Source organism: Cheilinus undulatus, linkage group 17 (assembly GCF_018320785.1).
Source record: "Cheilinus undulatus linkage group 17, ASM1832078v1, whole genome shotgun sequence".
In the NCBI taxonomy this organism is placed as follows: Eukaryota; Metazoa; Chordata; class Actinopteri; order Labriformes; family Labridae; genus Cheilinus; species Cheilinus undulatus.
Window position 1 is genome coordinate 25,363,979 of NC_054881.1, and position 13,495 is coordinate 25,377,473.

Sequence of the window (13,495 nt, forward strand, 5' to 3'; positions counted from 1 at the left end):
GTTTGCTTGTTTGATTGGGTGCTTGGTTGGTTGGCCGCTTTTAACCATCAATCCATTTGCCAGTTGGTGGACATCATTTCAGTCAAACAAGGTTAGATTTTTTTGGGTTGGGTGGGTTGGTAACTGGTTGGTTGGCTGGCTGGCTGGCTGGCTGACTGGCTGGCTGGTTGGTTGTTTTTTTTTCTCTGTTGGCGGGCTGTTTGGTTTGTTGGTTGGCTTGGATGGCTTGCTGGTTTGTTGGCTGGCTGGTTGTTGTTTCGGTCTGTCAGTTGGCTGTTTTTACTTTTTTTTTGGTTGTTTTGTTGGTTGGATTGCTGTTTGGTTGGTTTGCAGGTTGGCTGTTTGCTTGTCTGTTTGTTTGGCAGCATTATATATCAGGAAAACAAGGTTTTCTTCGGTTGGCTGCACTCCTATTTTGGGTGACTCCAGTTTGGTAGATCAAGTCAGTCTCTCAACTGGAGGGTTGAAAGTTACTATGTCTAGCTCCTACTGTTAGACATTGATATGTCCTTGGTCAGAACTTAACTCAAAGTTGCTCACACTGGCATTTGAATGTGTATGGATGTGTGTAAATGGGATTAGTTATACTTATTACTCTACAAAGCAGCCTTCACCATCAGTATGTAAATTTTGAGTGAATGGGTGTGAATGGGTAAGTGTGACGTGCAATGTGAAAAGTACTTGGAATTGTCAGATGTCTAAAGAAAGTGCTATACAATTTCAAGTTTATATACCATTTGTTTGGTATAAATTCTTCCCTTGGGATCAGCATTCAAATAAATAAACTGAATTTTTAAAAACTATATCCGACCAATGATGCAAGGCATAAATCAGATGAGCTTTCTGGCAAATTGATGGTGATCGTCCTGAAATGATTTCTGTTTCTCAAGTGCACTTCATGCTATAATGAAATATTTGAATATGCACATACCTTACAATGAACATGCGACTAAATGTATTCCACTTACAGATCACAGTCTGGTTTGTCTTTTTAATCAGTGAAAGGAATCTGTAGCTTCAGTCTTATAAGGAAAATAAATTAGTTGTCAGTAAAAGTATAAAGATGTGGTGTTGAGAGCCTGCAGCATAGGCCAGAATGCAAGAAGCACTGGGACGAAAGCTAATGGAGGTCAATAAACTGTGAATGGAGAGGCAACAGGAGCTATTGGTGAACACTTTCAGAAGTCGCTCTGAACTTGTGGCACACTGTTGCTTCTGTGTGGGAGAGAATGACAGAGTGTGTGTCTGACTTTATGTTCTGTGTTTATTCAGCAGGGCACAGACACAAAACATTTCACTTTTTCATTTTCTCACTCATGACAAAAAACATCTTTTATCTTTCTGTTTCTCATCATGTCAAACGAACTAAGGCCATTTTTTCTCCTGCCTTCATCACAATAACCCAACAGAAGATCGTTCATGAAAACATGCTGTCTGCCGCCGTTGCAACATGCACAGATTCACAAGCACTAACTACTTATACCCCATCTGTGATGTTTTACAAACACATCTTGAATAATTCAGCACATCCTCATCTGCCTAATGGTCTCTTCCTCCCTGAGGGAGACTGCTAGCTGTTTGCCTCACCCTTCTCTCATTTTGTTGTAGATTCTTCATCTTTTGCTCAATCTTTCTCTCTGCTGGACATTTATTTGATGGATGATTGGTACAACCTGCAGAGTAGCCTCTATGCTTGAGTTAGACTTTCAATAAAGGTATTTCTTTTTTTAAAGAATTTAATTTGAGTGTGAAGCCTCAGAGTAGGCAAAAAAAGTAAAATTATATATCACCACCAATTTTTTGTTTTGTTTTGTTTTTGTGCTTTTACACAAAGCAAACGTGCTTGGCAAATTGTGCAAGCAAAGTATGGCTACATGATAGGAGGGGAAATGACCAATGACCTGACCTACAATTAACCTGGCACGCCAGTTGAATTTGTTTCACACATCCATCTGGAAAACCACCCATAGACAGCGTTTGGGAAAGGGCACAGCCTTTGAATAAAAACTCGGAGGGTGATTGGAGGAACGTTGTCTGTCACATCTTTACGGGCCAATCAGCGCAACAAAACACGTGACATAGCCCCACATCATGAACCATGGCGACTGTAGACATGTCAGTACACGACTTTTGTCGTTTTTGAAAAGATAACAACTCAATGCTGTTCTTTGTTCTTCTTGTAACGAAGAAATGTCATCAAGTTCTGATAAAACTGGCTCTTTAGCAGCATCGTCACTAATCTCTTCCACCATAATTGCACCGGACTCTTGTTGCTACCTGCTTACGTCACAACTCTTTCGTCACGTACTGCCCCTCATCGCTGATTGGTCCTGTCACTTTCTAACCGGGCCCAAATGGGTATATCCATCTGCTTTGCAAAGTTAACCTACAATAGCAACAAAGAAAGCAGCAGCAACGACAAACTGACTAAACTACAAGCCAGCGAAACTCAGCCAAGCCTTTTTTTTGTCAAATCGAGCACTAAAGATCTGTAGTGTTCAGACTTGATACTGTATGTTCCCACATTTTCATTTGTTAGCGGTAGCTCATAGCCTAGCCACTGTTCTCAATGCTTGCTTGAAGATCATTTTCTTAGTGTGCTTACGCCTCAATTGTGCATCAAGATAGTTCAAATCAATAGCCAATACACCAAAACAAAAGATAGTTCAAACCTATGCATGTAGGATACCCTTTTTGTGTCTCTGCCCTCCCCAGATATTGATGTTTGACAGATAGAAGAACAGTTCTTCTGAAATAAGAGTTTCTTCATGGTTTGGCTGTTAATGGTTTGGTCTTGCTAATGATTGCATTGTAGAACTGAAAATACAAGAAACTCACTTTGTCACGTTACAGTGTATTAACGGCATATTCAGATAGCCAAACAGTGTAGCATATGTCAGAACTCTGTGCAGCTCATTTTCTTGACTCATCCATAAAAATGCAATTAAGTACTATTTGCGAAATTCGTGAATCACCTATTGACGTCAGTGTTTGTTGCGGTGCATTCACATGGAATAAGCTGTAAGTGCAACTAAAAATATGTACAAAAAAATATAGTTACCACCCTAAATTACATAGATGTTGATTTGCACAGGATTAGTTTTAGCGGTGGACCTCTGTGTGTGCTGAAGTATGGTAGGGTATTCTCCCTTGAATTTTTACTCTACAAATTACAGACATGGCTGATTTGCAAAACACAGATGTCCTGCGTGGTTATTACATATTACCAGAGGTCTCTAGGTGATACTAGTCTTGTGTGAATAGGTCATTTCTAATTATGACACAGTGGCACAATATTAGCCATTTTACTTCTACTCACCGCAGCAAAGGTTTTGAAATCAAGCAATCAAAATGTGACTGAAGTGTAGACTTTCAGATTTGGTTTAAGGAGATTCACAAAAATGAGCCATTTGTCATTCAAATAACACAGCCTTTTTATTTCGAGTGCCTCCATTTTGAGTGGCTAAAATTACACCAGCATTTGGTAGCTGTTTGACTGGGGCTATCAATAGGAAGTCCAAGGAGGTGTCAACACAATGAAGAAATTCAGAAGCAGCCCTAGAGTTTCTAAAGTTAAAAATATGTGAATATTATTTAATGGCCAAGCCAATCATCTGATCCCAAACCAGTAGAGGCCAAGCTTCTCAGTTATTTGAGGCAAAACAAAAGAAAGACCTACAAACAAGAAGCAACTGAGGGCAGCTGCAGTAAAGGCCTGTCAAAACATCTCCAGGGAGGAAATGCAGAATTTATTGAAATCTATGGACTGCAGACTTCAGTCAGTTATTGACTGGAAAGCATTTTTATCCAACAATTAAACCGTTCTTTTTATTTATGAATATGTTAGTTTCTTGAAATACTTTTGAGCCCCTGATAATGGAGTTACTCTGAATGAAGTGCTGTGAATCCTTGATGGTAAATACCACATTTTTGTGAAACCCTTTCATAAAATTAGACACAAAACACAACAGTTTTCTATATAGCTTCTGTTGTGATAACTTTACATGTCCAAAGTGGGCAGCTCATCTGTTAAGGTTCAATGTTATAAATCAAAAAGTGTACTTTCTGAATGGGCATTGTTTACTGTGAGTATGGACTTCTTAAGTCCACGTCTTCAGTTAGCTTTTCCTTTGCTTTAAAAGAAAACAAACTGCAATAGTTTCTCTTTATATTAAAAAATTATCCCACTTCTGTGGGCGACTTTGGCGAGGAGTCAAAATGACCTCGGACCCTTAATCTCTGAATTCTCCTTGGCTAGTACCAACAGCAGGTTCAGCACCTTGGAAAGCCTTTTGGGGCTTAGTCATGTCAACCGTGCAACAGGTAAAAAAGTAGTTTAAAACTTATGCTATTCCACATGACCCAGAATTCAGTGAAGTATATGTCCTTTCACTGAGTGTTCCAGGGATTTTAAAAACTTTACAACACTCTAGGATAATACATATACTATATCTTATCATATTTCAAGACTTATTCAGGATAGGAAAGATTTCCTAGATATATGTATGATTGAACCAGCTTACAAACTATTAAGGATTTTAAAGTACTTAAGATTAGAGCTTGACTTCTAAGTAGTCTGAGTCTCAGAATTATTATTTTTTTCCCCACAAGAACTAGAAAGCTTTCCTTAAACTCAGTAGGACTTGTCTTAGGTCATTCGGTCTTTAATGTAAATACTTTTTAAACAAACAGGCTAATTAGTACTTTCAGAAGGTTTTGTCTTGGCTGTGGGAAGTGTTCTCAGGGATATATTTTTGTATTTTTGAAGCTGGATTGTATGAGGATCTTGGCAATAGTAATGGTTTTGGCCTCCAGAGAGTTCAGTATCCCTTGCCCCTTTAAAGAGAGCATTCTGGGTGCACCAGCTAGGAAGCTAGGCCATACAGCGCTACAGATTGGTACAGTTTCTCCACTTAATTTGATGAGTTCTTTAATATCTGTGATATAATTTAATTCAATATGATTTTATTAGTGGTGTTTAATTAATCAAGCACCCGTTCCCAACTTATATTTAAACAACAGTCTTTGAGGTTATGCATTTTTAATGGCATTGAGAGAAAGATGAACACAGCAGCACAGCGTTTACTCCTCGTCATTTTTATGCAGTGACGTGGAGCACAATCCCTGTCTTCAAGCAAGCAGCTATGAACTGCGCCATTTAAGATATCACACAAAGTTTTAAGGATATTTTTAATGTCAAGATGTTGTAGTTTGATGACCATGTCTGATAACAAGTTGTTAAAAGGCTGCACTATGGAGCTGTGTGCATTTTTGTCTGCTCCACAGGAGTCATAATCACAAAAAACGTCACTTGTGTCATTTGTGTTTTCCTTCACTGCGAAAATTCGTAGAATGTGGCAAATAGTTTCATACTGCGAGCCTGTGTCTCTGTCACTTCTTTAAAATCTCGCTAGATCCATCCGTCCTGACAGAGAGCTTCATACAGCACACGCTCATGTGTCAAAGCACTGAGACAAGTTGGAGAGGTGGAGAACAACTTTTTAATTCTGTCTCTGTTATGACCTGAGTAGGCTACAAACATATGCCTTTATCTGTTATATTTCCATGGTAAAATCCACATAATACACGGGCGAACTACGGTGTTTAACGTGAGGTTTCAGTGCGAGAGAGGGGGAGAGATAGGGAGTGGTTGGGTGGGGGTGAGTGAGCAAGAGAGAAGAAAGCAACAAGCCCTGATCTAAATCATCATTCACCCATCTCTCTGTGATATTTACATGGTTGATATCCACATGATAAATGAGCAAACTTTGGTGTTTAAAGTGAGGTTTAGGTGCAAAAGAGAGAGAGAGAGAGGGGAGGGTACTATTTTTGAATCATCACTCACCCATTAAAATGACTTGGACTAAAACGAAATTTTGCAGAATATCGAACTTGTTCCGAAAAAAAGACAATTTGGGCATCAGTGTGCAGAAATTATTGTAACATGAAACTGACTCATTGTGCAAAGGCCTTAACACTCTGCATACCGACCTGTATTCCTCTGTAACTTGCTGAACACCTCCAGAAGCCTCTCAGTCCACTATCAGCACGGAGACCGACACACTATCACTAATATATGGTGTCGAGGTCAGTGAGAGAGCCCACTGGCTACAAGATTTTTTGATAGATTAAATAACCTCCTTGAGAGTCCATGTATGCAAAATGGAAAAGGTCTGTGCATCTGTCTGTGTGTGTGCACTGAAATGCAGGCTCATCCTCGTCATTCCAGTCCATCAAAATGACGGACAGCCTTCAAAATTCTCCGTCATCCAATAAAATCCGTCAATGACGGAGAATTTTTTGCCATCTCTGCTCATCAGTGTCAGAGAAGACATGATGCCAGCTTTGCTTGTGGTCATCTTTTCAATTGGTCCACTCTGGCCTGTGTTATATTTTGTTTCATCTACAGCAATCACCTCCTTGGCTAGAGCTTCTCACCTTTTTTGGATTTAGATCGTTTCTTCAGTGAAGGCTCTCTGAATTCTGCACATCTCCTCCTCCAGCTCAACGGCATCCTCTCCTCACAGATGGCTTCTTTCTCTGCATTAAAAGCCTTTCACCTTCTTGATTTTTCTTTAAGTTCTTTACTGAAGGCCTTTCTTTCTTTTTGCCAAGGTAGCTTTCTCCAACAGAAGAGCAACTCTCATCTTCTGGATGCCATCCTTTTTCTTTCATATAAGCCTTTACTTATAATGGCCATGCTCATATGCTCATCAAACTCATATGATGTTCTCATAGCGCTCTGTTGAAGTCCTTGCCCCCTTTTTTGATGTGGTGTTTTTCCACTTGGAAAATCTTCCTCGTCCTCTAGAGGTTGGTCTTTTCCTGAGCAAAGATCTCTCTGATGGAGGCCATTTCTCTGTGCTCCAACTCGAGGCCTGTCATTGCCCAAACATGGTGCTTTCTTCTCCTTTGAAGAACTTTCTTTTTCTCCTCTGTTTGACCCACAGTTTTTTGCTTTTTTTTTCCTTTTCTCCTTCTCCGGCTAGTAGGCTTTCTAACCTCTGTCATCTGTACACTCTCTCTGAAAGGCCTGTCTCTTTAAGTGGACATGCGTTCCATTTTCTTCTCCAGCTTTTGTTTCATTTTCTCCATACGGGCCTCTTCAAGTAAGAACTGCTCATAAGTTTTGCCCACTGAGAACTCTGGCATCTACCTCCATCAGCCTCTCCTAGAGTGGCAGTCATTGGCCAGAACTTACTACTATCATCATGGGTAATTTTCTAGAAGAAACAGAACATTAAAAATTTGTTTTATTGTTTCAAACTATTTTTAACAAAAACTCCAAACCCTATCTGCCTTATGCCATGCTCTCAGGAAACCTTGAGGGAATCTTGGTAATGACTGAATAGATTTTAATTTGAATATATTTTCTTTCAGTGTTAGCTGCCTGTTGAAGCAATTTCCAACCAATTACCAAGGTTTGGTAGTAGTAAGGAAGTTTTAGCCTGCTTTTAGCAAGTATTAATGTACTGCTCTGTGATGCTGATCCAAGGCTGCTTTGGGTGACAATTGGAGGGATGACCATACTTTGACATCACCTCTATCCAGCTTTTATGTAAAGAGATGCATCAGGCAACAATGTTTTGGCTGTAATCAGAACATTAAAGCATGGCACGGGGGGAACCAAATTTATCTCATAGCTTACAAATTAAATATCAAAACATGAATCCCATCCTTTTTATTGCACTTCAAAATTCCACTATTTTGCATGTTTTGGTTTTGGGCTGCAGAGAAACACTGCAGCGGCTTAACCATAGTGTGCTGAAAGGGATGTTAAAGTTTGCAGTGAAGTGTGATTTACAAAACAATGCACAAATTATAGATCTGTGTTGACAATAAATGATGTGGATAATCTTGGCAGTCCTATTTAAATCCTCTAAAAGTTATCTGACACTTGCAGCATCATTTTTAAATTATGGTTTTAGAATAAAATCCACTTTAATTAGATTTGTTTGACAATAAGAAATACAAGACTAAAAGGTCCTGCATAGAATCAGACCATCCATTGCCTTTACCTCAGGTGCTTTAAGTCCAGCATGCACTCTATAAGGTCTGCTCATTACTCACTTGGTAATTAAGGCATCCCCTTGAATTAACAACATAATGAAAAATTCCAATTATAGGACCACCGCAAGTAAAATATACCTCATCAGATCTGAATATGCCACTGCTGAGTCACTTTAACAGAGCAGTGGATGGATTATTGTTCTGTTTTCAAATCTCTTCCATTAGTTTGTGGTATATCCAGGTTAATAACTGTTGTTTTAATGGGATTATTTAAGTTGTTCTAAGTAGGCTGCTACCTTTTCTGAACTGTCTCAGCTGAAATGCAAATTATTTAATGATGTTTTCCTATCATTGCTGGGCTTTAATTTAGGATTCAGGAATAAAACAACCTATTAGTAATCGTGCTCTAAGTTGTTCTAATGTTGAGCCCTTTTTGTGTCTTTATATGTTGTTTTAAAAATGTGTTTGTGTATTTAGATACACAGGGGCTTAGAGAAAACCAGCTTTTGATTGATTTGATATGACAGCTCCCTCCCTCTGTGATTACAGCTTTTAATTTGTCTCATCTGTCAGGAGAGCTCAAGGGTGGAGATTTGTTCATGCATGTATGACTCACTCTTGGGTAGAAAATTAACACTTTCTATTCAGCAAAAGCAGGATTTACCCAATGGTCAGTAATAGATCAATAATAAATAAAGAGGGAAGGTATATTTTTCTATTTCATCTCATTACATGGTAAATGTCTCCGTCCATTGCATCTGCAGTCACCAAAGATAGGTTTTCTTGTTTTTTAGCTTTATTTTTATTGATTTTAATCTTAATCAGGAGGTGGAATAAACAGTAGCGTAAAAATATATGACCATTCGGGTCCAACCCATCAAGCCTTTAGCAAGGGTGTCCAACCCAGAAAGCAAGTGTACAAAATAAGTAACCTTGATAAATAAATGGGCAAAAAAAATCCAACTATCCCAACTAAAAAAGGCAGAACTGAGATTTTAACACCTGACTTACACTGACATACAGATATACATAGGATTCAGTACTTGTGTGTGAAACAGAGAAGTACTTACTGTGTTGTAGGCTTTGTCTCCAAAAAGTCATCCAAGATGTTTCAAAAACTCTCCATGTGTACCTGCCAGGTTATTCTTCATCTTGTTTAGTATGCGTGAATCAATTCACCAGTCTAACCTTAAATCATAGATAGTTTCTCCTCTCTCCAACGCATTTTTGTTGGAATGGCTCCATTTCCATTTACTGGAAATAAACATTACCCAGACAGTGTAGCACCACTACTTTGTTTGGGACTACCATTTTTAAGTCTCAAACTCTCCAGTGTCAAAGACTTTGCCAAAGGCAAATTACTCGTGCAATTGATTTGATAGTAGGGGGCAGTTTTCCCAAAGAATGAGAGTCTATATGTGGTAGAGTCTGACAAACTTTATTTATTGGACTTCTAAGAAACACACACAAGAAAATTGGCTCACACTCAGGCCTTGTTTACACAACAATGTTCTGCTTAGTTTCCTGTTTTTGTTTTGAAATAGTTCCCTTTCAGACTGCAATGTTTTGAAGACAATCTCTGTCTATACGAGACCACAGGAAACACAAAAAAACGTTGTAGTAAAGTGATTTACTGCCCAATAAATCTGTCTCTATGACAAGGACAGTACTGCACATTCACTGTTTTTTATGTGTTTTTTAAGCATGACTGAAGAAGTGTTTTGGAGGAGAGTCGAAACTTTTTCAAGAATTTGTAACCACTCAGCGTTTGATAATGTAACATTTTTGTCATACACGAGAGGAGTCCATCACTAAATCCTCCTCCTCATCACCATCGTAGCGCGGCAGCGAAATTTCTCTGCACATATAAACACAAAAAAGTTTTGCTAAACAAGTCTTGTTACGACGTAGATATCCACTAAGACTGTTCAATTTTCCCTGGACAATTTTTTTCTAGTACAGGCTTTAATTTCCTGTGGATTTTCTCAGAAAGTGCAGAACTTCCTGCTTAAGCGTAGCAGGAAAAATGTAGCCTTTTCAGAACAATATTTATATTTTCCCTTTTTCAATTTTGTCTGTTTCTTGAAAGTGAATACAGCTATCTTTTTTAACCTTAACACTGAAGCTTTAAACCTGTCTCCTCCATCAGCTGCGCATTGATGTGTAGCCAATGAAGGAGGAGATAGGAAAGTCTATGGGCTGAAGTTTCCATTATAAAACTTTAAGAAAAAAGATAAAGGTATAATAATTTCCATGAAGTAGATATATTTGAAAAAAGTGAAAAGAGAAATATCATTCTGGAAAGGCTCCAGCTGCACTCATGAGCAGCACTGTGCTTTATGAGAAAAACCCATAAGAAACTGAAGGCTATAGGATCTGAATTTGTCTGTGGAAAATTGATTAATCTCAGCGGATATCTACGTTATAACAAGGCTGATCTTGCAAAGCAGTTTTTGTGTTAATATGAGCTTTGTAGTTTTCTGCCGTGCTGCTATGGTGATGACAGTAATTATCATGATGATCAATAAAAAGTTAGATGAAATATTTTCCAAATTTAATAGTATGACTTTATCCAAAGAAGCTGGCACTGATAGCCCTACAAACGAGAATAATGTTTCCCCTTTTCTAAACCAGCTGTCTGTGACTTGACAACCTCAATCAGAGGTAAGAATACCAGACGGCTCGGCTCGAGCTGCCACGGCTTGGTTCAGAGTGCTGCGCTTAGCAACTGACTGCAGCCGCAGAGTGCATGTGTGTTTTCAGAAAGTGTTGTTTTCCCTGTTTACACAGAGACGGAGACGGGGGCATTTTGGAAAACTTTCACCCTGGTGCCCATTTTCAAATTGTTCAGTTTTTAGGCTCCAAAACACTGTTCTCGTGTAAACACAAGGCCTGATGCTACAAAAGTTTTGCGTTTTCACCTGAAAACGTTGTCGTGTAAACAGGGCCTTAATCATGAGGGGAGATTGTGCAACAAAGTTGAGCTTCTAACTCAAGGCTCTGTTGGGATTACCTTACTGTTTAGAGTGACTCCCAAGTGGCCATTCAAGAAAGAAACTGCACACATCCTTAATGATTTTCTCTTATCCAGTACTGCTCTTCGAGTACATACAGTTTCATTTCTTTAATTATCTGCATGATGTTTCTCACACGCATTGTATATTTGTTTTTCATTTTAAAAAAAAAAAAATATATATATAGCATCGGCAGCAACGTCTTTTCTTCACATCAAAAGAGAAACAAGACTTATCCCTGAAATCTAAAATCCCAGTCGCAGGTTGTTCAAAACAAAGCTTAAAAGACAGCAACTCATCAATCAGTCAATCCAAGGGCTTCAATTGTATTACCCTGACATAGTCATGGAAGGTAATAGTATTTTTTTCTTCAAATTTGCAAACATCATGAGTCTGGTTTTATCAGGATTCAGAACCAGTTTTAATTTACCCAGAGTTTCCTATACAATAACAAAACTTCTTGTAATCAATAGAGATCCTGATACTGTGTAGGAGAAGAACAATAAATGACAGTGTCAGTGACAGTGGCTTTGACTGCTGGTTGGAGGATCAGAATTTGAACATTGCATAAAGCTTCAGCTGCTACACGACAGCTCTCCTCATAATAAGAGAAAATGTGTTAATAAGCTCACTTTACATCTGACACATTATATTATGTGTTTATAGTATGTGTTTAATGACTATGGGGGAATGTGAACACAGACTCTTATTCGCTTTCATGAACTAGAAATATATTTTTCATATTCCAACTTCAACATGAAAAAGGAAACTCGTCCGATGTAGTCACATGATCCAGCATTTGACCAAGTGTTTTTTATCCTTCTCGTTCTCTGTAATAAAATTATGCTGCATATTTGTGTGGACATGTTGTACATGAAACTCATCCCTCTGTCTTTCTTGTGTTTTCAGGATCTGATGGCCAAAGTGCGAGCTATGCTCGCGACCTCCAAAACCTTCCAGCCTCCCAGCTCCTAAGAGGCCATTGTTATCTTCAAACCACATCAGCTTTGGCCAGTCAGCAGTCAGCATTGTCAGACTGTCTTGGACACTTAATTTGTCTGGATCTGTTTTATCACCCAGTCTTAGTCCTTGAGTTTTATGTCATCTTTATTTGGCATGGCGGAATTCATTAGACACTTTATGGCTTCTGCAGCACTAAAAAAGTCACGTAAGGGCATTCATTGAGCTGAATGTTTCACACCTGACATAAGAGAACATTTTCCACTGAATAAATCATGTTTGCAGTTGGCATGTTTTGGTTCCAGAAGAATCAGGTGTGAAAACGATCCCTATATGTTTTTTTTCACTTGTCACATGTTCCGACAGTCATTTTATGCAGCATTACCTGAAGCTGCTGGAGGTCTGAATTTGCACCTTCTATGAAGGGTTGTTTTGATCATTTCAGTTCTCTTCTTTTATTTCCTGTTCTGTTCCCACCCTCTAATTTTCTTCTCTTTTCAACATGTCAGCTGTCTATTTGAGAAGCTGTTTTGACTGTCTTCTCTGTCATTCAGCTCTATTATGTGGCCTTCTATTACTTATTTTGGTTTGTAATGTAATTAATTAAATTCAGATGAACTTTGTTATCCAAACTGTCAATAAAGTTTCATTAATGACTTATGTGGCCTTTTTTATTTGACTGTAGATATTCTGTTCTCTGATCACAAACTTTCCTCTCTATATGCTGTGCTAAGTTTGTCACAGCAGCATTGCTGATAAACCCGACAGACATTACTGTTGATCTGCTGAAATCCTGTGGGTGTCATCTGCTGCTGCTCAGGAGGCTCTTGAGGGCCAGCAGGCAGATAAAACAGTGTGCAGAAATGGTTAGTAGACTCCTGTCTGATTACCTCAGTTCTAGCTCATACAGCCTTATAAATGATAGGAGATACAATCTTTATAAGGCCTTGCAGAGTCTCATAGTGTAAGGAAACATCAAATAAGACCTTACGACAGTAAAAACGAAAAGACCTTTAGGGATGAGATGTATCTGTTTAATCATGTCCAAACTGCATAGGACACGAGCGAGTGTCAGCGTCAAGATCAGCTTGTTTACATTGATTCCTCTCGTTGTGTCCTGACAGCCCACAACTGACACAGTGATGTAGCGTGACACTGCAAGCCGTTTTTTCCCCGTTGCCTTGTTCCTAATTTTCTTCCCCGTCGCTCACGTTGACATGGACAAAAAATGAGAAAAGAGGGAGAACAGGCACCAGAAAAGTCAGACAGGACAATTTCTTTTCTTTTACTTTCCAAACACAACTGAACTTGCTAGCCTATTTTACAAAGTGGAGTTCGTTGTGCGTTAACCCTTGGAACCCAAAGCCAGTTCTTGCTATTTTGGGTCTGCTTGTATTTTTAATACAAAAATGCATGCAGAATCTCAACCCTTCTGAGCACAATCAAGTTGGAGACAATCTGTTTTTACAGAGCAACCTGGACTTTTAGAATACGTGTGCTGCAAAGATGTT

At 38.8% G+C, this 13,495-nt stretch overlaps 1 protein-coding gene across 1 annotated transcript in view; it reads left to right on the forward strand.

Moving 5' to 3' along the window:
• The window catches only part of LOC121525012 (splicing factor SWAP), a 105,773-nt gene extending 93,133 nt beyond the window's left edge, over window positions 1-12,640 (forward strand). Inside the window, exon 19 of the mRNA XM_041810698.1 lies at window positions 11,934-12,640. Within this exon, the coding sequence (XP_041666632.1) occupies window positions 11,934-11,999 (66 nt within the window). The 3' untranslated portion in view covers window positions 12,000-12,640. The remainder of the gene's footprint in view (window positions 1-11,933) is intronic.
• Window positions 12,641-13,495: the final 855 nt, after the last annotated feature.